Source organism: Amphibalanus amphitrite, unplaced genomic scaffold, assembly GCF_019059575.1.
Source record: "Amphibalanus amphitrite isolate SeventyFive unplaced genomic scaffold, NRLGWU_Aamphi_draft 001596F_arrow, whole genome shotgun sequence".
In the NCBI taxonomy this organism is placed as follows: Eukaryota; Metazoa; Arthropoda; class Thecostraca; order Balanomorpha; family Balanidae; genus Amphibalanus; species Amphibalanus amphitrite.
This window is the reverse complement of record NW_024883089.1, coordinates 84038-109795: the sequence shown is the minus strand read 5'-3', so window position 1 is coordinate 109795 and position 25758 is coordinate 84038. Positions and strand designations below refer to the sequence as shown.

Genomic DNA, 25758 nt, shown 5'->3' with positions numbered 1-25758 from the left:
ATCTCGAATTTCGGCTTTGCCCCAACTCCGGCATTGCCCCAACTTCCCCTATACTTCGCCTTATACTTCTATACATTGCCCTATACTTCCATATATGCGTCCATACACCAGTCACGTATGTGTATCTCTATCTGCATGTCCGTACGTCTCTCCGTCTCCCCGTCTCTGCGTCCGTCCATGCACGCCCCGTCCCGCCTGTCCACCTGTGCGTCCGACCACCAGTGCCAGGTGAGACTATAGCGCCATCTCTGCGCCGTTGAGGGGGCATGTGACCTACAGTGGCGCCGTCAAGCGCCCACTGGTGGAGGGTGGAGGCTTATATGTATATGTATATGTCACTATATACTTACTTTGGGGGTCGCACTTGCCGCCCCAACTTTGGAAAGTGCAACGTCAATGCCGGCTTGTGCATACCTATGTAGGTTTAGGGTGTCTCTTCTGGGGCACCGCCCTCCATTCAGGCGCCGCCGCTCGAGCATGGTCCACGACCCAGGTAAGAAGGTACCGGCGCTCAGGCTGGCACCATCCCTCAGACCCTCAGTTAGTTTCCCACGTATAGACAGATTCCAACCTCAATCAGCTAGGATCGATCTCTCGATATAACAGCGTTTTGCAAACATGAAAGAAAGTTATACTCATTTAACCCTCGCCGGCCGAGGGGGTGGGGAGCGGGTGCCCTCTCCCCCATATGCTTTTTTTCGCGATAGCTCCGGCCACGCCGGTGATAGAGAGCTGAAACTTGGCATACCTGACCTTTGATCCAAGCCGCATCTTGTGACACCAACTGCATTTTCATGTCAAGTCAGGTCACTGACCTATGACGTCATAAGTGAACCTCTGCACGATCATCAGATGTCGCTAATTCGCAACGCCCTCAATGCCAGAGGAACTTTCACAAGGAGACGAAACTTACAGGACGTAGTATCCTCCAGAGGTCTCACAACTTGAATATCTCGGATTTTTCCTAAAACGTTACCTACATGAGGTCAAGTCGGTCACGTGACCTCACCATTATAAGCCTGTGGGAAAAATGGAAACTGCTATTTTAGCGCCGGGAACGATCTCAAACTATCTCAATTGCAAACGGATTCGTGATTTGTTGCACTCCTTCCTTGCAAGGCTCGATGCTTTACTTTTGCATTGTTGACCTTGCGTGACATCATTTATGACGTTATACTTGGGCCATAAGAGGTTTTAGTCAATAGCCCCGTTTGCATAGGGCTCGTTGCCAGATAGTGGAATTCCGATACCGGCCGGATATAGCTCGTCGGCCAGAAGGCCGGATAGGTCGTCAGAACTAGCGGAATGCCTGCCTGAAATGTCTCGTTAGTGGAATAAATGTCTCGGTATCGGAATTCCACTCTCTGGCAGCGAGCCCTATGTAAACTCCCGATCAAATTGAGCTAGCAAGTCGGAAAAGCCACCAATGGCTCAGGAACAAAAGTATATCATTCGACGCGCCTGAGCGAGTCGAACACGATGATGCCAAAATCGCGGCTGTGGCAACCATTTTATAGGAAGTTATTGATGAAAAACTGAACCCGTGCCTTGAGTCATTTGACCTGACTTCAGAAGTCATAGGTTGACGTGAGAGCTTAAAATCGGGTACCAGTCGCTGTGTCTCGTATCAGCGCAGACACTCGTTTTTCCCGTTCTAGCGCTCCATTAGGGACGAAACGGTGAGGGGGTCGTACGAGCCCCCCCTTCGCCCCCCCCCCCTCGGCCGGCGCGTATAGGTATGTAGAAAACCAATAGGCCCGGCGAGGGTTAATTAAGTAGTTGAGCCCCTGTATTTAGCAAGAGATGGACAAGCTCTGCAGACAGTACCTACCTATGTATTGTGTAGAGTATAAGCCCTCATTATACTCGTATGAGCAATTGTAAAGGATATGCATAATGAAATGTTGTGATTGTTTCACGATTCGTATCAGCATAACAGTTTTTGCAATAATCGTCCTCTCCCGTTACACGTGATTAGCTATATTTATTCACACAAAAAGCGGCAAGCCGGAATCCGGATGCTGATGCTCCCGCGAGCCGCCAAAGAAACGCTTCCAAATCCAGTTTTTACTAATGGCCTTGTTATTTTCAACCCACGCGCTGCCCTTGGCTCCGAGAAACTTTGATTGAAGAAAGAAACGGTGCGCACTGCGCAGTGGCTCAAAATATGAGGAGCCAACTACCTTTCCGGAAGGCTCCAGCTCAATTAGGGGCGAAACGGCTAGAGGAGAGTCTTATCCACTCCTTCTTACCTTGTTCGTGGACATGTCTGTTCGTGAACAGTTTGTTGGGGAAAGTGGGTGTATTGCGCCCTCCTAACCAATTGCGCCCACCAACATTTCCACGGATTCAATGGCATGATTATAATTTTGTGTTCGAAAACATTATTTTCACCACTGGATAGTTCCCTTTATGGCCCAAGCTTTCCGACGAAGCCAATCAGCAAAGCTCATTACGCCATCAAAGATGTTACGGCGTTTTCTTAACTTTTTTGCAGTATTTTGAACCGTTAGCTATAAAAATTTGCGATATTTGTGTGATTTTCACAGTGATAGGAACTTGATTGAAGTGATACACACTTCCTATTTAGAAAGAAAAACCCTTTTTAATTATATTTCACTGAAACAGTAAACTTCCTTCAACATCTTTATGATAACTTCTACGCTTTTATTAACCCTCGCCCGTATTGGTGTTTTTCCAGCCGCGAACGTATAAGGGGGGGGGGGGGTCCGTTGGACCCCCCCCTTGCCGTTTCGCCCCTGATCGAGCTAGAGCTTCGCGGAAAAAACGAGCGTGTTGCCCGTGACGAGAGGAAGCCGATGATACCTAATTTTAAGGTCCTAGGTTATTGGTTGACCTCGCAGGTCAGGTCAATGACCCAAAAGTCGGGAAAATCGGGACCTGTTAGAACGTCGTAAAGTGTGGCTGCTATTGGGTTTTTCGGGGCGCTGATCACGAATATCATGTTAGTTTTGATCACAGATGATGTCTTTATGCATTAAGTCCAGGTCGGGTCAGGTCAGGTCAGGTCAACCAGTAGGGGTCCAGCCGGGTATTCCTAGTAGGTGTCAACCGCCTCTGACAGCTTCGTAACATGTTACGAAGGTGCCAAAACTACTTCGTAAGCGTTCATATGGTTGCTAAATTCGAATTCAGCTCCAAAAACTGTCCTAGAAACATGTAAAACTCGAAAAAGTGAACCGAGGTCACCAAAGGTCAATGACCTGACTTGACCTTCAGGTGACCTTGACACCCACCCTTATGCATGGGGGCAACATCATATCACATGTTTGAACGCTTGAAACCACGAAAAGACTGCAAACGCGCGGCTAATGCGAGCCGACATACGCCGAATCGCGATTCCGGCCAAACATGGTCTCGAAAAGTAGGTCACAGGTCAAAGGTCATTGGGGTCAGGGTCATGAAATTTTCAGGGTAGGTGTAAAATTGATTAACGCGAGGGTACTGAAAGTTTCGTCGCGATCGGCCGCTTTTTACGCGAGTTATTCGCGAAAAACCATGGGGGGGGGGTCCGTTCGACCCCCCCCCCCCTATACGGGCGAGGGTTAAAAAGTACCTCAATTCTAATTGCGCCCACGGCAATTGCGCCAGGGGGACGCAAATAGAATAATGATGTAGCTATTGTATCACGACAGTATGAATGCATCATTAACTGATTGCAATAAAGAAGGAGTTTAATAATCAGGCAGGGGAGCAACCCGCTGTCGTCAGTCCGCAAATTACTTCTCTCGTCAAACTTATAATGCAGCTGCCATTTAGGCTACGAACTTGTGGTGTAACTGACAAAATACATTTTTAACATGGACTCAGGCGTGAGAGGTAACAGCTATGATAAAAAAGTAAAAATTGATGTCATAAAGTTGTCGAAACGATAAAAAATTATTAATTTTGAGAGAAACGAATGAAAATTTAACCGTATAAGCGCATACGTTCACATATATCTAGTCGGTTACAGTAAACGTTTTCGTTGCACTTTTACAAGCGTAGGTACAGACACATGTCAAGTTATCTACCTGGGCAAAAAAACATCGCGATTTATATCTACATGTATTATTTATCCAGCCTGAATAACATTATGAATGTTCAAGCAAGCCGCAATGACATTAGACTGCCGGGGTGTATGCATTTCGTATCATTCGATTAGCCATGTTAAAGTATAGGGCGCAATTAAGTTCTAATTGCGCCATCCCCCTGGCGCAATTTACAGCAGTTGTTGGCAAATGCGCCCTTTTGCATGTTTCTGAAAAAAGCAGCTGTCAGAAGCAAACGAAACATTCTTAATTGATCGGGAGACTCTTAAATCGTAGCCAATGAGTTCCTCTTTGAAATGGTTACCAGTGCATGCTTATATCTCCAGCGGTTTTCTTACAATTAGCGTTTTTCCTTAAGGTGGCGCAATTCACCCTCCTTCCCCTTTATGCTTGTTTATTTGGAAAATTTATTTGGAAAATAATAAAGACTGTTTTATTTTGTTTGTTTTAGAATAGTCTCGTGGAACCAAACAAAGGGCATGCACCCGACAGAAATCACCGAAAGCACCTTTGTGTAGTGCGTTTCGCCTAATCAAAGTTCTTTGCCGCCACAAGGGGACACGCTTGACCGCCACAACTGAAGGGTTGGGGGTGATTTTCCAACGCACTCGAGAGTCACATCACCCGTCCCACAAAAGTCACCGAACCTGCACCCCGTCGATTGCGACACAGGGCTGATGACAAGTTGGTATCGCTAACACACAATTGTGACGATTGGTCCACGAGTCACTACCATCAGCCGCGTTGACGGGCTGGCGCCGAATGCGCTATTACATACTGGACAGATAAAGGATCACATCAAACATCGCTAAACGATCTAGGCATTCTAAAAGAAGTGAGACTTCTGGAATACAGCAAATGCTAATATGTGATAGGCGGCATGGTGCTCCAATTATTGATCCAAGTTTTATTTGTTCCATACCTAATGTCATATTCGATGGAAAAATTGGAAACGGAAAATTCGATCTGTACCTAGATGAAGAGCTTATGTAGGTGATATCCATCCTCCATCCATGCTCATCGCTCAGCATTTTTGATACCTCTAACTGCTGATGCACCTCGACTCATCGCCAGACACCGTGAAACACACCTCTCATCAGACCGTCCTAAAAACGTCCAGTACACTATAAACGGCATTTACGGAGTTGACGTCACCAGACTCTGGTGAAGTCACCATCACAAAAGACCGGCCGGCGGTAAAAGCCGTTTGGTGATCGGTGGTGACATGGTGGAGGCGCACGCAATGTATCATAGAACTGCGGGTAGTCGGTAGATTGCGACGCCCACAAACGATGGGCGAACGGTGTGTGTCGTTCAATATCATGCAACGGTGAACAAACGAACATAGACAGATACCATCAGTGACGGTGCTGCGACAAGTGGCACAACCGTTAATGACAATTTCGGGGCAGCTGCTCGAGTAATAACTTGTGTTCAGTGGCGCGGGAACTTCTTCCAGACTGGGGGGGCTGAACCATCATAGAGATCAACCTAGGGTACCCCCAAATCTAGTTTTCTCATCGGTTTTAGGCCACTTATTTTTCAGACCTTGGCCTTTTCAACGAAAAAAAAAAGAAGAAAATATTTGCAAAAAAAGTGAGGTATTCCGTCTCAGCTGAGTGAAGAAACTACCGTTTTGGCAACCTGGAATAAAGGCTTTAAGCTGCCAAATGAGTTGCCGAGTCAGTAAAATAGGTAGATTTTTCACTCACATGCTTTCTTTCTTTGTGACTCACAACCCCTAAACCCCTAATTTGGGGAGGGCAAGCTTCCCCCACTGCCCTCTCCCCCGGTTCCCGCGCCTATGTATGAATCTATGAAATTGTGTTGGTAGATTTCCGATTTCGATTCCTCCAGCTGGGGGGGGGGGGGGGGCTCAAATACATTACGAGCCCCCCCAGCCGAAAAGTTGGAGGGGCTCAGCCCCCCCTAGCCCCCCCCCCGGTTCCCGCGCCACTGCTTGTGTTATAAATAACATGAGGTTACTATGATCCTTCAGTTATTGCAGGCAGGTCAAAGAGACAGACAATCGTAGTCGGTGCGTTCAGTAAGACATTAAATCAGGCGCATAAAGTATTAAAGCAAGTAAAGATGTACACACCGGCACAATGAGCCCGCGTTTCACCCGGTCGCCCTGTCAGTCGTCTGAGACGAGGTCCATCTCGTCCAACCGCAACCTTTCTCCACAACTGTCTCCCTCCGTCGCCACGGAAGTGCCGCCCCCAGCCGAGCAGACCACAGCGAGCGACGACGGGTCGCTTTCGATTCGGAACCGTGTCGGCGACGCTTCCGCTGCGTTTTTCTGGCATCCAGTTGTTGTTGACGGCCTGTCGTCGGCTGGGCTCGCGCACTGGGCGTGACCCGGGTCATCAGGCATGACCCGGGGCCACCAGCCGTGACCGGCAGATGCCGTCGCCAGGCCCCGAGGACAATGAGGAGCCAGTCGCCAGGGTGCACCGATCGAGACCGGGTGTTCGAGTTCTGACTTCTGCTGGATTGCTGCTGCCAACAGTGGTTTTAGTGCCTGCTTTGGCTACAATGGACCGAGATTGCATCGAGATTTGATTCAGTCGGTAAGCGCTAAAAATGGCGAAGGTTGAAGGCCTCAGAGAAGACGAGCTTCGTAAAGTTCACCTGTGAATGCGGCACTACTGACAACAGTATCGTTCTGTCAGCAAGCAAGGCAATGACAAGCTTTGAATGGCCTCGCGGATAATAGGCATGGACCTCAACCAAGGCCCAACTGCTCCAAATCCGTCCCTGTCTTGCGGCGCGCAGCGGAGGAGATGACGCCACCCTGCTGATGGCGGCTTACCTGCGGCCCCTGCCCGCCCTGTCAATGCTGCTCCTGTCCATCCTTCTGGTGGCGCCGGTGGTGGCCAGGAGCGGCGCAGGAGGAGGTCGCAGCGCCGAGTACTACCAGCGCCGTTACCAGGGCCGGCCGAGACGGGGTCCGGTACCGACTGCACCTCCGGCTGAGGATGGTCAGAACAACAGCGACGAGGGGCACCATCAGTGGAAGGACACGAGGTCAACGGTAGCGCCACTAAATGTGACCATCGGCGGGCCCGGCCGATCGCTGAAAGCCGGGCTGATGGTTCGGGCTGAGGACGGAGTGCTAAAACGCGAACAGTTCGGAGTGCTCCGTGCCAGCCCTTCGGCTGCTGCGAAGCCTGAGGGCGTGAAGGGCATTAGCCGACCGAACTCTGCCAGTTCGTCTCGCCCTTCAACTGACACGAGTGTCTATGAATCGGTGGCGGTGACCCAAGTAGAGTCAATATTGAGAGACTCAGTGATCCGCCAGGAGCCGGAGAACAGGCCTGATTCGGTGACTCCCTCGACGGCAAGACACCCTCCTGACGGAGAACAGTTCGGCAGGGCTAGCGCCACTGGTGCAACGAACACAGCCAGCCTGCAGTGGCCACAGGCCAAGTTTGTCCGTAAGTTACATGCAAACGTAACCAATAACTATCAGCGACGGTTGGTTTAGAAGGCCTTTTACTTTTTTGCCTTTGGAAGTCATGTATCTTCACTGACCGTAAATTTGGTTTACATGCCTCAACAGGTTGTGCTTTGTCGAGTGACTGCATTTCCATATGTTAATTCCACTATTGACTATACCGTCGAATACGATCAAATTGGCCCCAATAATAATATAGGCTGAAGGCTGCACCAATGCTCCACCCCACTGCACCGATGCAAAATGTATGTGTCTGGCCTCCGGGGGAACAACAGCTGTCATACAAGATGTTCTTTTTCAATATGCGGGGAACCGGCCGACTTTCACGAGTTTCGCATACCTACACGGATCTGCCAGCTTCAGGTTATACGGTGACAGGACAGCCTTCAGATTAGGCAAACTTTCAGTACCCTCGCATTGATCAATTTTACACCTACCCTGAAAATTTCATGACCCTAACCCAAATGACCTTTGACCTGTAACCTCTTTTCCGAGACCATGTTTGGCCGGAATCGCGATTCGGCGTATGTCGGCTCGCATTAGCCGCGCGTTTGCAAGCTTTTCGTGGTTTCAAACGTTCAGACATGTGATTTGATGTTGCTCCCATACATTAGGGTGGGTGTCAAGGTCACCTGAAGGTCAGGTCAGGTCATTGACCTTTGGTGACCTCGGGTGACCTCGGTTCACTTTTTCGAGTTTTACATGTTTCTAGGCTAGTTTTTGGAGTTGAATTCGAATTAGCAACCATGTGAACATTTACGAGGTAGTTTTGGTGCCTTCGTAACATGTTACGAAGCTGTCAGAGGCGGTTGACACGTATTACGAATACCCGTCACAACCCCTACCGGTTGACCTGACCTGACCTGACCCGACCTGGTCTAAATGCTTAAAGACATCATCTCTAATCAAAACTAACACGATATTCGTGATCAGCACCCCGGAAAACCACATAGCAGCCACACTTTACGACTTTCTAACAGATCCCGATTTCCCCGGGTTTCGGGTCATTGACCTGACCTGGAAGGTCACCCGATGACCTAGGACCTTGAAATTGGGTATCATCGGCTTCCTCAGCAGATCCCGATTTCCCCGGGTTTCGAGTCATTGACCTGACCTGGAAGGTCACCCGATGACCTAGGACCTTGAAATTGGGTATCATCGGCTTCCTCTCGTGACGGGTAACACGCTCGTTTTTTCCGCAAAGCTCTAGCTCGATCAGGGGCCAAACGCGAGGGGGGGTCGTACCAGGCCCTTGTGCCGTCGAAGGACGGAAAATGGCCTGTGCCGGCGAGGGTAACGACCACGGAACTACTATAACTAATATACTTATAATAGATGGCCTTATGTATAGGCCTGATACAGGCCTTGCGCGGCGTAAAGGCCTGATTGTAGAGCATTGACGTCACGACCTGCACACGTCACGTCCGGTTAATCTTCCCATTCAAAATATGGGTCAAGTGAATGAAAATAGCAAATCACTTTGATGCTCTAATAATTTATAGGTATAGGTAATTGCTCGACTTTATATAGACAATTGGAAATGGATGTTGTATATGCCTGTAGTTAGGCACACGTTTTGGAACGTTATCGTTTACGTTGCGTCTAGTCAAAAATGACTGAACCGGTGACGCATCAACCTTCCAGCGTGGCTTTTGCTCCCGTTAGCGATTTTTTGTTTTGCTGTAGGTAGGTAGGTGGGCACATGCCCGTACAACATAAGTAACATGCTTAGGTATATCTAGAAGTCGTGAAAGGTTACATCGAGATTCAAGATAAATGCATGACCGTGTAGTACGAATTGTCTCGCAAATACCGCCAGTAAATGGAAAGGAACACATTAGCCACGAATTGTCTCGCAAATACCATGCCAGTGAATGGGAAGCAGCACATTAGCCTGTCTCCGCCGGGATGCCACGCGCCGTGTGTCGCCGCCATTAGCGTCAGTTGATTGGTGCGTGAGTAAATATTTCGCCAAAATCCCGTGGCATGGGATCGGTATGTGGGCGATTCGCGGACCACCAGTTTTTGTCTTGCCCAAAGGTCACATGGCTCCTGCACGGAAGAGGGCAGGTCCCTCGAGTCTGTGCTCCATCCTGCGACACATTCCCTCAGCCCCACCGGTCCGGCTGCACGGCAGTGGCCATTTTCCTCCCGAGTAGCGACTGTGCTCAGTATTATCCGCCCCCGCTTACTACCACGAGGGTGCCCGGGGAACGCACGGGGAACGCGGGCAGACGACAGCCGCCGGGCCATGATGCGGAAAAATCGTACCGAGCTCTAATCACATTACCGACATTGCCGCGTCGTGCAGGCGAGCGACCCAAAGCGGATCATTGGCCGCTGAGAACGTAGCAGGCGTAGCACAGTGCGGACGGAGGAAGAAAAGTCCTCGGCCCGACGTGTCACTCCCTTTGGCACACGTGTGACTGGCTCATGAGCGTGCCCGTTTTAGCAGACCCGGGAGCTGAGGTCAGCCTTATCAACATAAAAATAACCGGTTGCGGCTATTTTTAGGCTTTAAATTCGCCCATGTTTCACCAGTTCACCGCCAAGCAGCTCACCGCCGACGTAAGTATTTGTTTACAGTGAGCCTATAGTCGAACCCTTACCGGACCTATTTATATAGGCACAGTGTGACCGGACCTATCGGTTTTCTATACACCGAAGGGGAGGGGTGGAACCGTTTAAAAGTTGAAACTAACTGAACTTAAGTCTCCCGGTAAAACGAGCGTGTGCGCCGTTACGCGACGCAGGCACTGGTACCCGATTTCAAGGTCTCAGGTCAACTGGTGACCTCTGAAGTTTGTTGAACTGACCCAAAGTAGGTACGGGCTCAGTTTTTGGTACCTACATAACTTGCCCGAAATTGGTCGCGGAGCTGCGTTTCGGGAAATGGGAATCATGTTCGCCATGGCTTGGTAACGTTATTAGGTAGGTAAATGGTAACGATATACTTTTTGTTTGGGCGAGGAAAGCTTAGACCATAAAACTCAGGTCAAGGTCAGGACTCAGGTTACGTCAGGACGCAGGTCACAGCCTCTCAGGTCACCAAGCTGGTCGAAGGTGCTCCAGTCGCATATTTTTCGATTTGGCAGATCTTCCAGAGTCGGCAGAGTCCATTGGTGGCTTTCCTGGCTCGCTAGCTAGTAGCTCAATTCTATCGAGATAGTGACGAAAACCTCCGGTGAACTAAGTCGTGCATGACGTCAAGCAGTCAACAATCCTTAAACGTCGGACCTTGCAAGGAGCTTATGAAATCATGATTCCATGTGCTTGAGATGGTCATCATATCTCGGGCCAATATAACAGGATCAGAGTATTTCCCTGTATTTTCTATTGACTAAATGATCAATGGTGATGTCACGTGACTGACCTGACCTAAGGTGACCCTTACGAAAAATCCGATATCACAAGCTGTGAGAGCTCGGGACTTGGGAGGCCTAACTAAGAATTAAGTCCTGTACCAATGTGCAATGCCCGTGCGAAAGGCTCCCTGGCATTGATGACGTTGCAAATTTGCGACACCAGTGCCGTATACAGGTCCACTTATTGACTTTCTGACCTAACCTAAAAATCAAGCTGGAGTCACGCAAGCCTGCTTTCAGCTATCGTCAGCGGGTTCCGAGTAATTGCAAAAAAGGCCGTGGGCAAGCCCCCCCCCCCCTCCCCGAAGGTTAATAATGGCCTCTTTCGAGTTGAGGTCATACGAGTTATGACACTCCACAATAGAGCCGTTCATCACCACACGTCGAACAAATGTGCCCGTCAGGCGTCAACCACGGCTGACCTGACCCGTCCCGTTCACAGGTCTGCCGGTGCTGACTGTTCTGCGGTTCGCGAACGACGCGTGCGGCTCGGAGATCGGCGGAGGCTGGGGGACGTGTCTGCTGCCCTCAGAGTGTAGCCGACACCACGGGGTGGCCAGCGGTGCATGCGCGCACGGCTTCGGCGTTTGCTGTGTCCGTGAGTCGAGGCACCTTTTCGAACGTTCAAAAGTAGTGAGTTGAGCTGTAAACTTGAGGACTAATAACATGGGGCTGTATCAGAACACATTACGTAGACATATCAAGCTAAGGCTGGTGTAATGATTAACGGTGCAACCGTGCACCGCAATTCTTTTCTGCCCGTCATACCTGAACCCTAGTAATGATCCTTTTTTCAGAGAGCGAGACGTGCGGGGGCGAGACAAGTGTCAACAACACGTACTTTGTCAACCCGGAGCACCCGGTCGCGGGCGTGGCAGTGCGATCGTGCATCCTCACCGTGCACAAAGCGTCGCCGGATGTGACGCAGATTCGAATTGACCTCACCGAATTCCAGGTAATTGATCGCGCCAGGTGATCATCGTCAGGCCAAACCAACTTCTGACACAGAAACACTCAGTAACAATGCATAGTGTATATTACGACAAATAACGATAGCTGGACCGACAGGGCTGCTGATTGCCAGCATTGCTCAGCACCGACCGGGCAGCACCCGGACGGCGGCAGTTCGACGACCAAAGCCCATGGGCGTCGCCTCTCGCCGCAGACCATTCTCTCTCGCTTGGTTAGCTTCTCGCGTAGCACCATATCGCCAATCACAGTAAATGGCAGCGGCCGAGTGTCTATTGCGCTCCTACCCCGCGCTCGATGCGGCTCCTGCTCGACAAGCTTTCATAGCACAGAGACACCGACTGACGGCGTCAGCCACGGCAGAAGGCACGACACGCTCCCCGCCACCGTCCCATTGAGGGCGTTTGCGCAGCGGCCACAGGAAACACGCTCGTTCGCCCGTACCCAGTAGTCCATAACATTGTGGCGAGTCATGAGTTTTCATTTCCAACAGTTCATAATATACAGCATGCCGTAGAGCGGCGCAAAGCGTAATAATAGCAAACAAATACCTTCTCCAATGCTCATCGGGTATAAAAAACGAAATTTTCCTAGCATGCACATTGCGGTAGCGACAGCTTAAGCAAAACCCAACAAAACTAGCAAAAACAGTCTACGGAAGCTCCAGCTTATGATCTTCACCATTACCTAGGATAAAATAGTTCACAAAATCCCTAATGACCCTACAAAAAACCCGTCCGAAATGGGCATGTTCCGTCGTCTCACCAGCAGCAGTATTACCTCAGCGTAGCCGTCGCTACAGTGGATGAACCGCCACTTATAGAACAATATATATAATGCATCACAAAGCGGAACAAAGTAGAAAATATATGGTACAAATCCCGCCAAGAGTTGCACGAATCTGTGGAAAGACAGACGCTCCGTCCATCAACACCCTGTACAGCCGTTAAGCTGGTCGACACCGCGCCCTTCGCGACCCACTGAGGTCCACGACACTCGTCAAAGCGGCTTCATTAAAAGCACACTGAAGCTCGCATGTCATTGGTCCAACCACACATCTATTCTGTGTACTCTTGTCTGGACCCACTCACACTTCAAGGGGATATGGGCCCATTGCCACAGCGCATCAGCGGTCAGGTGACTTCTCCAGTAAATTCGCAACCGCGGTTCCACCGCGCAAAGTTCTTAAATTATCAACTGCAATGCTTTCCTCCCATGCTTCGACGAGCCCCCAGTCCTCCACCAGCGACCACCTCGCGGCACGCACGGCGTCGCCGGGCTGTCCAATCTGCGCAGGGACTGGAAGAGCCGGCTCACTGCGCGCGCAGAGGGGCGATCACCGAGCCACCATCGGGTGAGGGCAGCACGAGTCCCTCCAGCGCCTGGCTGACCGAAGGCGGCGGCCGCTCTGTCTGACGGATCTCCAGGTGCACCAGCAGCGAGGCCAGCTCTAGCGGCTCTCCGTAGCCGTTCTTCAGAGGCACACTCCGCAGCCCCGGCCGCACGCACTGCAGCGGGTAGGTCGCCTGGCCGATGAAGTTGGGATCACCAAACATGTCTTCGTCGTGGACGGCGAAGCGGAGCAGCGCCAGCGGCGGGCAGTGCACGGTGAACTCGCAGGTCTCGTTCCACACGGGCGCCAGTCCGTTGTCCGGCACGACACGCGTCGTGTACTTGTTGCAGTTGTCGTACTCGGCACCGATCACCTCGACGTCGACGAAGGGGCTGACGATACCCCGGCCTTGCTTGCTCAGGTGGCGGCCGGCGATGATCCGCAGCGCGTACACAGTCGGCGGGAATGGCAGCGTGGTCTTGTCGAACGGGTCGAACGACTCGCCATGCATGAAAGCCGGCTTGAGCACGTAGCCGCAACCGCCATTCTGCATGAACCGTGCCTGGTTCAGCTGCATCGCCCGGTCCGGAGTCTGGTAGTTGAGCGCCACCATCTGAGAGCCCGCGTTCCACATAGGTACCGGATTGTAGTTGGACGAATCGATGCGCTGTCCCTTGGGATACACGCGGCTCAGCTGCAGCTGATTGTACCAAAGGAAGAACTTGACGTTTGGCGGACTCAGCCACTTTTCTACCTTGGTCTCCGGGAAGCTGGACATCTCCTGGAAGGCACGAGACTCGCGAAGTCGCTCCGGTTGGAAGGTCTCTGTACGACAGTAGACAATCAGAGCCGACAGTTCCTTGGCGATGCGCTTGATGCGTTCCATATCTCTCCGAGCACCGCCAGTCTCCTGACCGCTCTCTGCTACTTGACGGATCCGCTGCTCCCAGTCGCGACCCTCTGACCAGTTGGCGCAGCCGAGGTCCACCGGCGTCAGAGATGTGGCAGGCAGTACGCGTACGATACACTCTAGGGACGGAGCACCATCGGACGGTGGACCGGCCGGGAGGAGTTCTACTTGTGCTCGAAGAAGCGCCACAGATCCCTGTTGTAGCGAGCCCAGCACAGACGGGTCAGCCTCATCCGATGCCTCCACCTCTTCCACGTAGTTGCTGGGGAACCAGAGCTGGCGACGCCCGCCGTAGTCACCGCGCCACCAGCCATCGTTCTCTTTGCTCACGTTCGTGATGACGGCGTGCTTGCAGAACGTAAGCTCATCGTCACGCTGTGCACGATAGTCATGCAGTGCCCTGACTGTCACCTTAGCTGCGAAGGAGGCTGGGTCCATGTAGGTACCAGAAGCATGTCCATCAGTCGGAGGCGCATTCTTCTCCAGTGCAGCACGCGCCACCAGCTCGCTCGTCACCGGGTACCTCAGGCGCACTTTCTTGTAAAGCGGATGTTTTTCATAGTAGCTGACCAGCTCGACTAGACTTTCGAACTGGACGTTGCCGATGACGTAGAGGCGACCGTCGCGTCGCACGCGACAGTGCTTGATACGGCGGTCAGCCCGGAAAGATAGAGACAGGGCCGCGGCATCACGCTGACTGGGTCGCACGAGGAATGCACCTTCTTGAGGCACGCGCTGCAGCATCTCTTCAGCCTTGTCCCGAGAACAATCAGCATGGTACCAGTCCTTGCTTTCGTGCTGGTTGGGCTGCGGCACAGGCTCCGTTAGCAGCATGGTGAAGTTCTGTGTGCGCAGCGGGTTGGTGCGATAGTGATTGATAAGGTTGAACAGACAGTCAAAAGTGACCGTGTCGATCAGGTACACCTTGTTCTGACCCCATTCGGGTCGTGTGCGGATGCGGCAGTGGTTGACCTGACCGTTTCGCCAGAACGACAGCGAGTAGTCGCCGACGAACGTCTCACTCTCACGGACTAGGAAGGTGCCGTTACCGAGGTTCGAGTACTCGCGGAGCAGCTGCTCTGCACGCGGACGGCCACCTTGTAGCCGACCGTGGAACCACTTCTCACCAAAGTGCAGCTCGTCATTGGGCACATTGGCTTTCGGTGGCAGCAGCTCCGAGTCCTCGCCGTCTTCGTCGTTCTGGTCAGCCGAGTGCTCCTCAGTGAAGTACAGTCGCTGATTGGCGAGCACGAAGAAATGCGGCGTCCAATCGCCGTACACCTGGTCCTCCAAGTAGAGAATGCCGTTCTTCAGACTGTCGCTGAGGTCAAGGCCATCGAAGCCGTCGTCTTGGCTGGTGACCACGACCTCATCCGATCCTTCCGGAAGCTTTTTGTGCTTTATCAGAATCTTGCGACGCAGCGCCTGCGGTGAGGGCAGCTCACTTTCTGTTTTGTCAACGGGTGCCGTCAGCAGCATGTCGCCGAACACTTCGTGGAAGGCGGCCGCCATCTTACGCTGCTGCGGCAGACTGCAGTGGTCTTCGATGGACAGGATCACTGGAAACTCGGACGCGACGAACGCGTTGTCCCGGATGCACCGAACCACGTCCACTAGCTTGATTTTGGAAGTCAGCGTGTGACCGTGAAAGATGAGCGGTGTCGCGTCCGGACCATCCCAGCAGTCCAGCTCGATGCAGCGGCAGCCAGCACGAAGACAGCGCGCGTACGCCTCTACGGAGCTATCTGACGAGAACTGGTCTCCTGTGAGGTACGTATTGTGCGAGGAAGCGATCCAGTAGTGAGCCAGCGGCCTTGTCATATCCTGCGTGACCGTGTCATTCCTCATGTCCCACAGCTCATTTTGCTTGCTGAAGAGGAAGCTGACGAACTCATCAGCAGTGAAGAAAGGCTCCTTCACGTCCCTCTGCGGCTCTTGTAGGTAGTCGCGCATGAACTGGCCGGCCAGAGCCTCGTCCCGACCTAGCCGATCTTGCTGCTCGTTGACTAGGAACCGACAGAACGCAGACACGGAAACGTTCTCCTCCGCACGCACGTACCGTTCGACGCCACCAACTAGCACAGCGGGGTCCCACACGATCCGGTAGTACAACCGCAGGAAATCGTCGAACGTGATGCGACCATTCTTCGACCCATCTGCTTCCTGGAAGAGCTCTTTGAGCCGTGCTGTGGACAGCTTGCAGTTGACACGAGGCAAAAACGCCTTCAGATCTTTCAGGGTCACTGAGCCGCCCATCCCGTAGAACTCCTTGAAGAGCCAGCGAACCACCTGTGATGGATAGGGCGTCTGCTGCGCCTCTCGCACCAGCGCCTCCAGCCCGCGCAGCCACGTGTCGCACTCGCGCTCGGACAGGCACGCCACCGAGAGCGTCTTGAGCGTGAATGCGGCACCGTAGCTGACGACAAAACACTTGGCCGGCTCGCAGCGGCGGGCATCTTCTGGCCAGCGCTCGAACTCCCGGCTCGCCCGGCCGCGGCGCACCTGTTTCACCAGTCGCAGGTCGAGCAGCACCTCGGAGTCGTCGCCGCGGCTCCGGTCCGGCACGCTCGCCTTGAGGCTGATCAGCTGGCCCGTCTCGCGGCGAACGGCCAGGGACTTTCGCTCGGGCCGCCGACGTAGGCAGAAGCGCGTGACGGCCGTGCCGCGTCCCAGCAGAGTAATGGTGTGCTCCAGAGCCAGACCGGCGTCGCCCCGCTCCGCCGAGCACTGGCGCAACACCGCCGGCGGCTCAGAGCCCATTCTGAAACGAGAGCCATATAATCGGGATAACCACGTGCTAATGGACCTGGAGGATACGAAAATGCCGTTCACATTCGCCATCCCAATGAAAACAAAGGTTGTGGAGAAATATGAAAAATGCAACAAATAAGAAGTTATTAAAATTTAAGTTACAATATCAAGTTAGGGGAGAGTGGGGTAAGATGCCCAGGGTGGGAAAGACGCCCCACCCCCTCTAGCGGCGAAACAAAGAATCGGACCTGGAAATTAATGTTCTTAGCGTAAAGCGGAAGCCTGCCTTGTTAACTGCACAAAAAATTGCGAAGCTCAGTTGGGCATCGGCTGGCTGATGATTGTATGTTTTTTATTTGCTGCTTTCAAAAAATATTTTGGTGTCAGAACATTGTAAATATCAAAGAAGGTAAATAATTTTTGCGTCCCTTGCTATAGTCGTGATACATTAGCATGCGTGTAGTGTGTCCCAAACAGTTTGTTTCAGGGTGTAGTTTTATGGCTAACAAATTGTACTGATTTAATGTTACTTCGGTACCTTGGGGTTAGATGCCCCATGTCCTGATGGGGAAAGACGCCCCCCTAAATCCGTAGGCTGTCCTTCAAACAGCCCGTCAAATAATTTATTACGTACTTGTGATGTAGACAAAAGCCGACCTGGGACTGTTGAGAGTCCAGTACGGTCGGGTGCTCCCCATGCCGGTCTCTCAGCCCACATAGCGACTTTTTGGGCGGCATGTGACTCTGAGAGCCCTCACGACGGCCTCTGTGGGCCCCATTATGGCTCCAGGGCCCCTCACGACATCCTTTGAGGGCTCCCACGTTGGCCCCACGGGCCGCGCTGGCATCGGAGGTCCCCACGATGGGCTCGAGGGCCCTCAAGCATCATGAAGACCTATGAGAGCCCCACAGTGGTCTCCGAACGCCACCACGGAGACTTGTTTGGCCGCGCTGGACTATGATGGCCCTAACGATGACCTCTGAAGCCCCTTACGACTACTTTTGAGGGCCCTTATGATGACGTTTGGTGTCTACTGCAGGCTCGAAGGGACTACTGATTCGTTCAGGCGATTCACGTGCCCATTTATGTCACTTATAGTGCAGGGGGCATCTTTCCCAACGTCAGGGGGCGTCTTTCCCACCCTGTGGGGTAAGATGCCCCCTTTCACTTCTTCAAGAAAATGCTTAATAGCAAAAAAAGTTATAATATTTCAGGCACGAAAGTGTGATATGTTTGGAGAAAAATGATGTCGGCTTCTGTTGAAACTCCAAGTTTTTGCTTTCCCATCGTCATTTTCGAATAATACATGACATAGCAAAACCCTGGGCATCTTTCCCCACTCTCCCCTACTTTGAGAATAAATGGGACAAAATGATGATTCGAAACATTTGAGATATCAATCATTCTAGAACAGCATGACATAGAGAACGGGAAACTCTGCGAAAATGTTTCGATGGAAAATAAATATATTGGCAATTTCTTGATGCTTATTCTAAGAACATTAGCCAACGTCAAGTAGTGTTTTTATAATTAACGAAAGGAATATTCGATGCATCTGGACCAATCGCAATGACAATCAATATCAAGCATCACGTCTTCCATGGCGACAAACATTAATGAAAATATTAGGCAAACAAGCCCCTTTCTCTTACCCGAGTACTCGCTGCTGATATGTTGCTATGCACTATGCCTCTAGATGGCGGGACCGACGAGCGGTACCTGCAAACGAGACGTGTTCAGCGTCAGCGGCCAGGACAGCAACAGCATAGTGCCGGCACTCTGCGGCCAGAACGATGGTCAACACTGTGAGTATAGTCGAGAGTCAGGCTAAGGTGAAAATAAAAGGTGTCAGTTGCTTATAATCAGATTGCTGGTGAGGGAATGGATGACAGGATTCATATGGAGAGTTTCATATTTTTTCCACAGTTAAGAACGCAGGGCCATGAGCTTTTTGTAGTTTCTTTCTTGTTACTGATTATCCGTGTGCAATCATTCGCTCAATAAAATCCATGAACACGCCAAAATTTATCGCTGAAGCAGAGTCCTTCCGACACTCAGCTAAGAACCCGTCTGACGACATAGCGTCCTGACCACCTTACGTCTCAACACGGCAGTATATCTGGAGGTGGGCGAGCGGACGGGTCCCGTGCAGCTGCGGGTAGTCACCTCGTCACCGTCTGGACACCGCTGGCGGGTCAGAATCAGCCAACTGCGCCGCACCGAGGCCGGCCGGGCGCCGCCGCTGTGCCTTCAGTACCTGACTGGCCGCGCCGGTCGCATCGCCAGCTTCAACTACAGGCCGGCGGCACAGGGCCAGGCTGGACAGCCGACGGACGGCGGGTATATGGTGAGATGAGTTAGTCATTGCTGCAAGATTTGTGTCACAAATAGACATCAGCCGAGTCGTTCATCCAATGTGTCTTAGACTAGAGTATCCATGCATGTATGATGCATGCTTACACGTGCGACCTTCAGTGGCTAAACATTTTCACTGACCAGCCAATCATTGATTGGATACTCGTCCCTTCAAAGCGACAAGGCAAAGTGCTAGCGTTTCCAGGCATTAACGGTAGAGCAGATAAAACCAGGCTGCTACTATTGCGTGGTCGCAAACGGGCTCACCTTCTTCCAGACATGTGCATGGATCCGAAAAAATGAATCTGGGATCTGATCCCACGAATCTTGATCTCGGATCCGACAGGATCTTAGATCCGGCTCTAGCTTATCGAGAGATCCGTACGGATCACAGATCCCAGTCTCATTTTTTGCTTGAGATCCAGTGAGACGATAGATCCTCACTTATTTTTTGTCAACACAGAAATACAGAACATTCGTTGCGACCCACAAACGTTCTGTCTTAGTAGAACTATGTGATTGCACTTCATAATCCATAGTTTTGTGGCACTTATTGACATAGAAACCCTTTGAAACATGGTTTTAAATCCTGTGCATGGTGGGATCCACTCAGAACAAAGATCCATGTTCTTGGGTGATCGTCAGATCGTATGAGATCGATAAATTTTTCACGCCGGATCCGATGGAATCATAGATCCTAACCTGCAGTTTGCTTCAAGATCCACTACTGAAATCATAGATCCATCACTCGGATCAATGCACATTTCTGCCTTCTTCTACAGATTTGCCGTTCTGGCGTCGCATCCATTAAGGTTTTGCACCCGCCTCTACTAGGAAGCCGTACTCTTTCAACTCCCTGAGCATTTCACAGAAATCTGATAATGGCCATTATTTTTTGCAGAACAACCTCAACTACATGATATGTATCAGGAAAGAGTCGGGCTTCTGCAGCATTACTTACTCCACCGACAACTTTGGATCGCAAGCTATGGCAAATGAGTTTAGCATTGTTAACTTTGAAAATGAGGAATCAGGTGAGAGTAACACGAGGAAATTCGAATTATTATTATCCGTAATGTTTTGTATGCTAAATTGGCGATGCCACTCTGCGATTGAACTTTTGATAGGGATGTTGAACTATGCAAAAAGCCCGACAAACATAAATATTGCAAACATCTATGCATATAGCAAGGAACACTAACTGGTTAAGAACGTTTTTCAACTGACAGCGACGAACTGACCGACAAACCCAATACTGTCGACTCCCCTCCCCACCCTAACACATGCCCCCCCCCCCCCCTGACCGACTGCATGCACCGACACTGGACTGTGGCCGCGTGTGCGTGTGTCTGTCGCGGTGCCGAGTCAGATGGCGGTATCGACCCTCGGATCGTGGCCACAGCTACCGGTGGCACGCCGACCGTGCCGGCCGGCCAGGCGGGCGTCGGACCCATCAAATGTCGGCACGATTTTCTGGTGCTCAGCCTGGACCGGCTCTGCGGCGAGCGGCTCAACGACGCGGCCGCCAGCAGCACGCTCACGGACAACGCCGACGTCACAGGTTTGTGGCGCGCGGCGGGGCCCAGTCGGAGGCGGTGCTCCGGCCGCGGACAACATGGGGGCCAATCAGAAATGCTGTTCAATATCCTTGCCGTTATGGCTTGGACATTGGTAACGTTGATTAGATATCAGTTGACCGTAATATCGCCTCAAAATCAGATCACAAGCGAATATCTTACACCGGTGTACGCCATAATTACATGACAGTACACGCTTTAACCTGGATTGTCGCATGATTAGCAGCAAGCGGCTTTTGCCAGCACCGCACTCTCGCGGACTGGGACATGCTCGCAGTCAACACATTACACAGCCCTTGAGAGCAGGATGTGCCTCGACCTTGGCCTCAGAAAGCGGCGTGCGGTTTAACCCCGCTCATGCATTCATGCAGCGAGCGTGACGGGCCACCATACCTGCCCCGTCCCCAGCCCGGGAACAGTTCAGCGCCGATGGAGTGGTCCCGAAAAATAGCAAAACAACTATGATGTTAACAGACTGAAAAGTGCACGCGAAGTTAGGTACATGCAAATCTCTGGATGAAATTTGAAACGTTGTCATGAGCTCCATAAGAACAAAACAGAACTCGACACTAAGCATAACTTTATTCTTAGGTTCGTCAGCTAACGCTCGCTGCCGTTAGATACAGAACCTAAAAGCAACAGTCGGATGGGACGGCCACCCCAAGGGTTGCCTCTCGCTCTCAAAGACACTGCGTCGCATTCAGTCTATCGTTCAGGTTGGGCCCTCTTCTAGACCGTAACCTACTGTAAACTACATATATACCAAGAACCAAACAGTTAGCAGTGCACAAACAGCCAAATCACGCCCACGACCCACGCCCTAACCGTATCCTAACTCAACCGTCTTTCCGACAGACTACTCCGCCGGCCAGTTCGTGGTCAAGTTTGTCTCCAATCACCAGCGGACCGGAGCCGGCTTTCAGCTCGACTTTCGGCAGAACCCGTGCTCTTCTCAGCAGACCACATGAATGCGTTTCTCGTTTGCCTTCCGCGTTTGCGTTAGCATCTGTCACCTGAGTCGCCCCAAGAGGGGTGGCCAGCCCTGTTTCATATCATCGTGTCTGTTTGAAAGCACACATCACATGGAAGAACAGGCTAGCAGTAAGGTAGCTAGTTTAGTCCATTATTCAGGTAAATAGTTGCCGCTATCCTCATCAGCATATGTGTGAGTTTAATGATGCATATCATCAGGTATGTGGCCAGTTGTGTCAGTGTATCAAAGAACTGTGATGAAGTGCTGGTAATTGTATCAATACAACTTGAAACATGGACAGATGCATTTGAATACCTAATTGTTAAAATAACACACACTTTCAAATATCAGGAGAGATGACTAGTATTTTCATAATTAATTAGCAAAGGAAAAAAATGGTTGATTTCAGAATCAAGCCACACAAGAAATTATAAGACAAATGATAGTTAGATCTGCTGGATTAAATTTAGGATCTATCTCAATAAATGGTGAGCGCTAGAGTTGTCCTCTTTGTGACCTGGTGCCAAAGGACCCTGACTGGTCACTCAGAAGCAGTGAAACTGAGACCAGGAGAGGGCAAACTGGCTGTTCTTTGAGCTGCATTGTTATTTAGGCCAGCTGGCAAACTGTGAGAGGGCAACTCTAAACTGAGGACAAGGATGATGTCATCATTTATCTACAATATGCTGAGCTTTAGGTTCCAAATTTGAGCAGCAGGCTGGAAGCCCTGCATGAAGGCATTCTATTAAGCACCTTTAATGATGTGTTATGTTACAGTCCAGGAAATATGCCTCCACTCTGCAGGCATTGGTTTTAAACTGTATTTCTACTAATGTGGCATTCTTTATCACACTGTTACCTATGTACTGCATTAATAGATACCTGCTAGCAGGGGCGGAGAATTGTCATACTCACAGCGGGTGCTTTTCTAGCATCTGGCAAATGGAAGCTTCGAAATCTTGCATAGAAAAGCATGTGTAGGAACGTTTTCCAAGCAGCATCACTCTCCTCGCGGCTTACGCAAAGCAGTTTGTGTCTCAGACGTAAATTAAGCACCCCTGGAACACTATTGCACGGTGACTTTTGAATTTCAGGGGGTGCTCGAGCACCCCAAAAACCCCTAATTCTCCACCCCTGCCTGCTAGATACTCTACAGTCGGCAATGTTTCTACTAGTAAAAGTTACATTTTGAGCTAGGTTTTGCTTGTTTCAGAGCCTCATTACAAGTCATGGGCAAGTCATAGGTAGATGTCAGGTGTCAGTGTCACCATGCCATTAAACACCACATCCTGTTTAAATTCTACAAACCAGATGCGCAATCAGAATAAGACCATTAAAACACATCAATAAAGCACCAGTCACTACACCGTGCATCTCGGCTGTGTGGTCTGCACAAACAAATGAAGAACAAACATTTAATTGTTAACCCAGGCAACAAAAACACTGGCAAATCAAGTGGACAACTGGAACCTATCCCCATATTTGTAGGAGTGAAATGTAATTTTTTAAAGAATTTTGCCTATAATAAAAAGGCAAAATTCTTGATCTTGAATAAGAAAAGAAAAACTCAGTAATTTTTACTTTAAAAACTTGCATTTCACCACAGTGCATGTCTGCATCATAGCAAGGAAGGAATTGGGTTTTTAGTAGAGCAGACGGTAAATATTTACTTTAGGTCCGCAATATTTTTTTAACAAGAAAAAATGCACATTCTTACACTATTTGATGTCCTGAATTCAGATATGATGCTTAAATGCATCAAAAATGTAAAATAAGATACTAAAACCCCAGCACATTTCACAGCACTGCTGCACAATACACACTGAAGAGAAAGCACGCTTCCGCGACGAAAACGAAACATACAACCACGGTATATAGAGAACTTACAACGTTGCCCTATAAAAGAAAAAAATGATGCGATTAGTTTTTGACGTTATGAAAATGTGATGAAAATGACGTCAAAATACTAAAGCACAAGAAAAACGGTGAATAAAAAAAGAGAAAATATTTAGCAAAGGTAATAGAGCATGAGAAAATGATCAGAACATAACCTAACCTTACCTAACCTGACCTACTGATGTTTGCCTACTGGGGGAAAAGAAAAAAGTGACTTGCATGAATAGATTGCAAGCAATGGTAAGTCAAATATTTTTAGGTTAAGTGGTTGTGTATCTGGCTTCAGGCCGAAGAGGGTTGGAGAACCCAAGATCAAGATTGGAAAACCTTTGAGCGATGTCTGCTCTGCTCATGCCGGGATTGGAATCCATAGGTTTTGCAAGTTAGAAGAATTTTTGAGGAGTGTGTTGGGAGTGGGTACAACAACCTCCAAAACCTAGATATTTATGAATCCACCAATTTTGATTTGCGGGTACCTACCTACCTACCTATGAAGGTGTAACGATGAACGTCGACCAAATGGCTCGCCGGCTCTGGCTCATCTTGCTCGCATTAAATGCCAATATCAACTAGCACTTTCAAAACTATAGGAGCTTACTTAAATAATAAACTCCTACAAAATAGTGTATCTTGAGGCGCCAAGCTGTCAGAAACGCGGAAAAAAAATAACCATTTAACCCAGTTCTATAGCCTTGATTTAACCGCAGCATTCCCATTTCCCATATCCTCCTCCTATAACTGATCTAACTGATCCTGCGTCATTTTCGTAGCAAATATATTCAAGGTCATTTGGTAGCTCCTGAATATGGTAGCATGGCCGCCACTTCATTAGGGTAAATTTCCTTTGCGGCCATTGCCATTTGCACAGTGAAAGTAAAGTAATCTTGCAGTGATATTTGAATGCACAAAATGTTGACCTTTCACGGTATTATCAACTTATTTTTGATGAGCTCATCTTTCATTTTTACCTCAGGCAGGACTAACGTAACTTGACACACTCATGTTCGGCCACCATGCGACAAAGAAGGCTGAGGCTTACCTACAGACAATATTCATAGGTATATTAGGTACCCATATTAGACAGACAATATTCCCGTGATCAGCACCCCGAAAATCCAAAGCAGCCCCACTTTAAGACGTTCTAACAGGTCCCGATTTTCCCGACTTTTGGGTCATTCATGGGTGTAGTTTTCCAAAAATCATTGGGGGTGCTCAATAGCTTTCAGAAAGGCATTCCATAGTTTTTGTAGTTTTTTTTAGCTGTTCTTTTTTCCTGTAGCCATCAGGCATCATGCAAGAAATGATGTTAAATCGGTTCGAGAGCTTGATTTAACCCGCGCCCCAGTGGCGGTCTCGGCCAACTTCGCCCTAGTGAGGGGGGGCATATGTTACCACCCACCTCTAACTCAAAAACTAAGAGGGCTAGAAAGACGCGGTAAAAAGCAGTCGATAGCCCTCAATGCGTACGTTTGAAAGTATTTGTCATTTTTCACCTTAGAGCAATATTGGGGTCACCAGAGGTCATCAAAGGTCAAAATTTGCCAATTGTCATATTTTTCAGAAAACATGCCGCTATCTCATGAACTATGGTAGCTAGAAAAACGCATGGAATAGCAATCGATAGCTTTTGAACTCTTCTTTTGAAAAGGTCATTATCAATATTGACCTCAGGTCAACGGTTTAGCCTCCAGAGGGCAAAAACTCCAAAAATAGCTGTTTTTACGAAAAGTGTTTTTCGACAATAACTTTCGACTACAAAAAGCCACAACATTTCTATTGCCAGAATCGTGTTCCCCTCGCCGAGACGCGTCGAATGAACTATAATTTGACCTTGAAAAGTCAACTTGAAAATTTGACCTCAGGTCAAGGTCATGACCTTACCGGAAAAGGTCATGTTGCATATCAGTCGATGCGTCTCAACAAGACAAACACAATGAGACCATCCCCAGCGTTCTATCTCTTTCCAATCGCGAGTTATTGGCAAAAAACTGTTTGTAGCCACAAGTGACCTCGGATGACCTGTCTAGAGGCTATCAGCAAAAATGACACCTTGGTCATCACGAGTGGACTAAATCATTGTGATTCTGAAATATTTGGACTGTTCCGATGCGTACAC

The 25758-nt window shown here is 49.9% G+C and overlaps 2 protein-coding genes across 5 annotated transcripts; one reads left to right on the top strand and one right to left on the bottom strand.

The window, feature by feature from the left end:
- Positions 1-135: 135 nt before the first annotated feature.
- Positions 136-22030, top strand: LOC122374063. Its single transcript, XM_043352581.1, has 10 exons — positions 136-228; positions 462-493; positions 6831-7492; positions 11320-11475; positions 11675-11832; positions 18538-18646; positions 18956-19188; positions 20098-20230; positions 20599-20757; positions 21629-22030. Exons 1-10 carry the CDS (start codon positions 136-138, stop codon positions 21739-21741), a joined length of 1848 nt encoding a protein of 615 aa, XP_043208516.1. The 3' UTR covers positions 21742-22030.
- LOC122374059 (1-phosphatidylinositol 4,5-bisphosphate phosphodiesterase gamma-1-like) lies at positions 11896-24392 on the bottom strand. Of its 4 annotated transcripts, none has more exons than XM_043352576.1 (3): positions 24123-24392; positions 18494-18560; positions 11896-16850 (listed from the first exon to the last, which is right to left on the bottom strand). In XM_043352576.1, exon 3 carries the CDS (start codon positions 16847-16849, stop codon positions 13160-13162), a length of 3690 nt encoding a protein of 1229 aa, XP_043208511.1. In that variant the 5' UTR covers position 16850; positions 18494-18560; positions 24123-24392; the 3' UTR covers positions 11896-13159. The 4 variants fall into 4 exon arrangements, with proteins under 4 accessions (XP_043208511.1, XP_043208508.1, XP_043208509.1 ...); XM_043352573.1 differs by having other exon boundaries at positions 24131-24391; XM_043352574.1 differs by having other exon boundaries at positions 24127-24382.
- Between the last annotated feature and the right edge of the window lie 1366 nt (positions 24393-25758).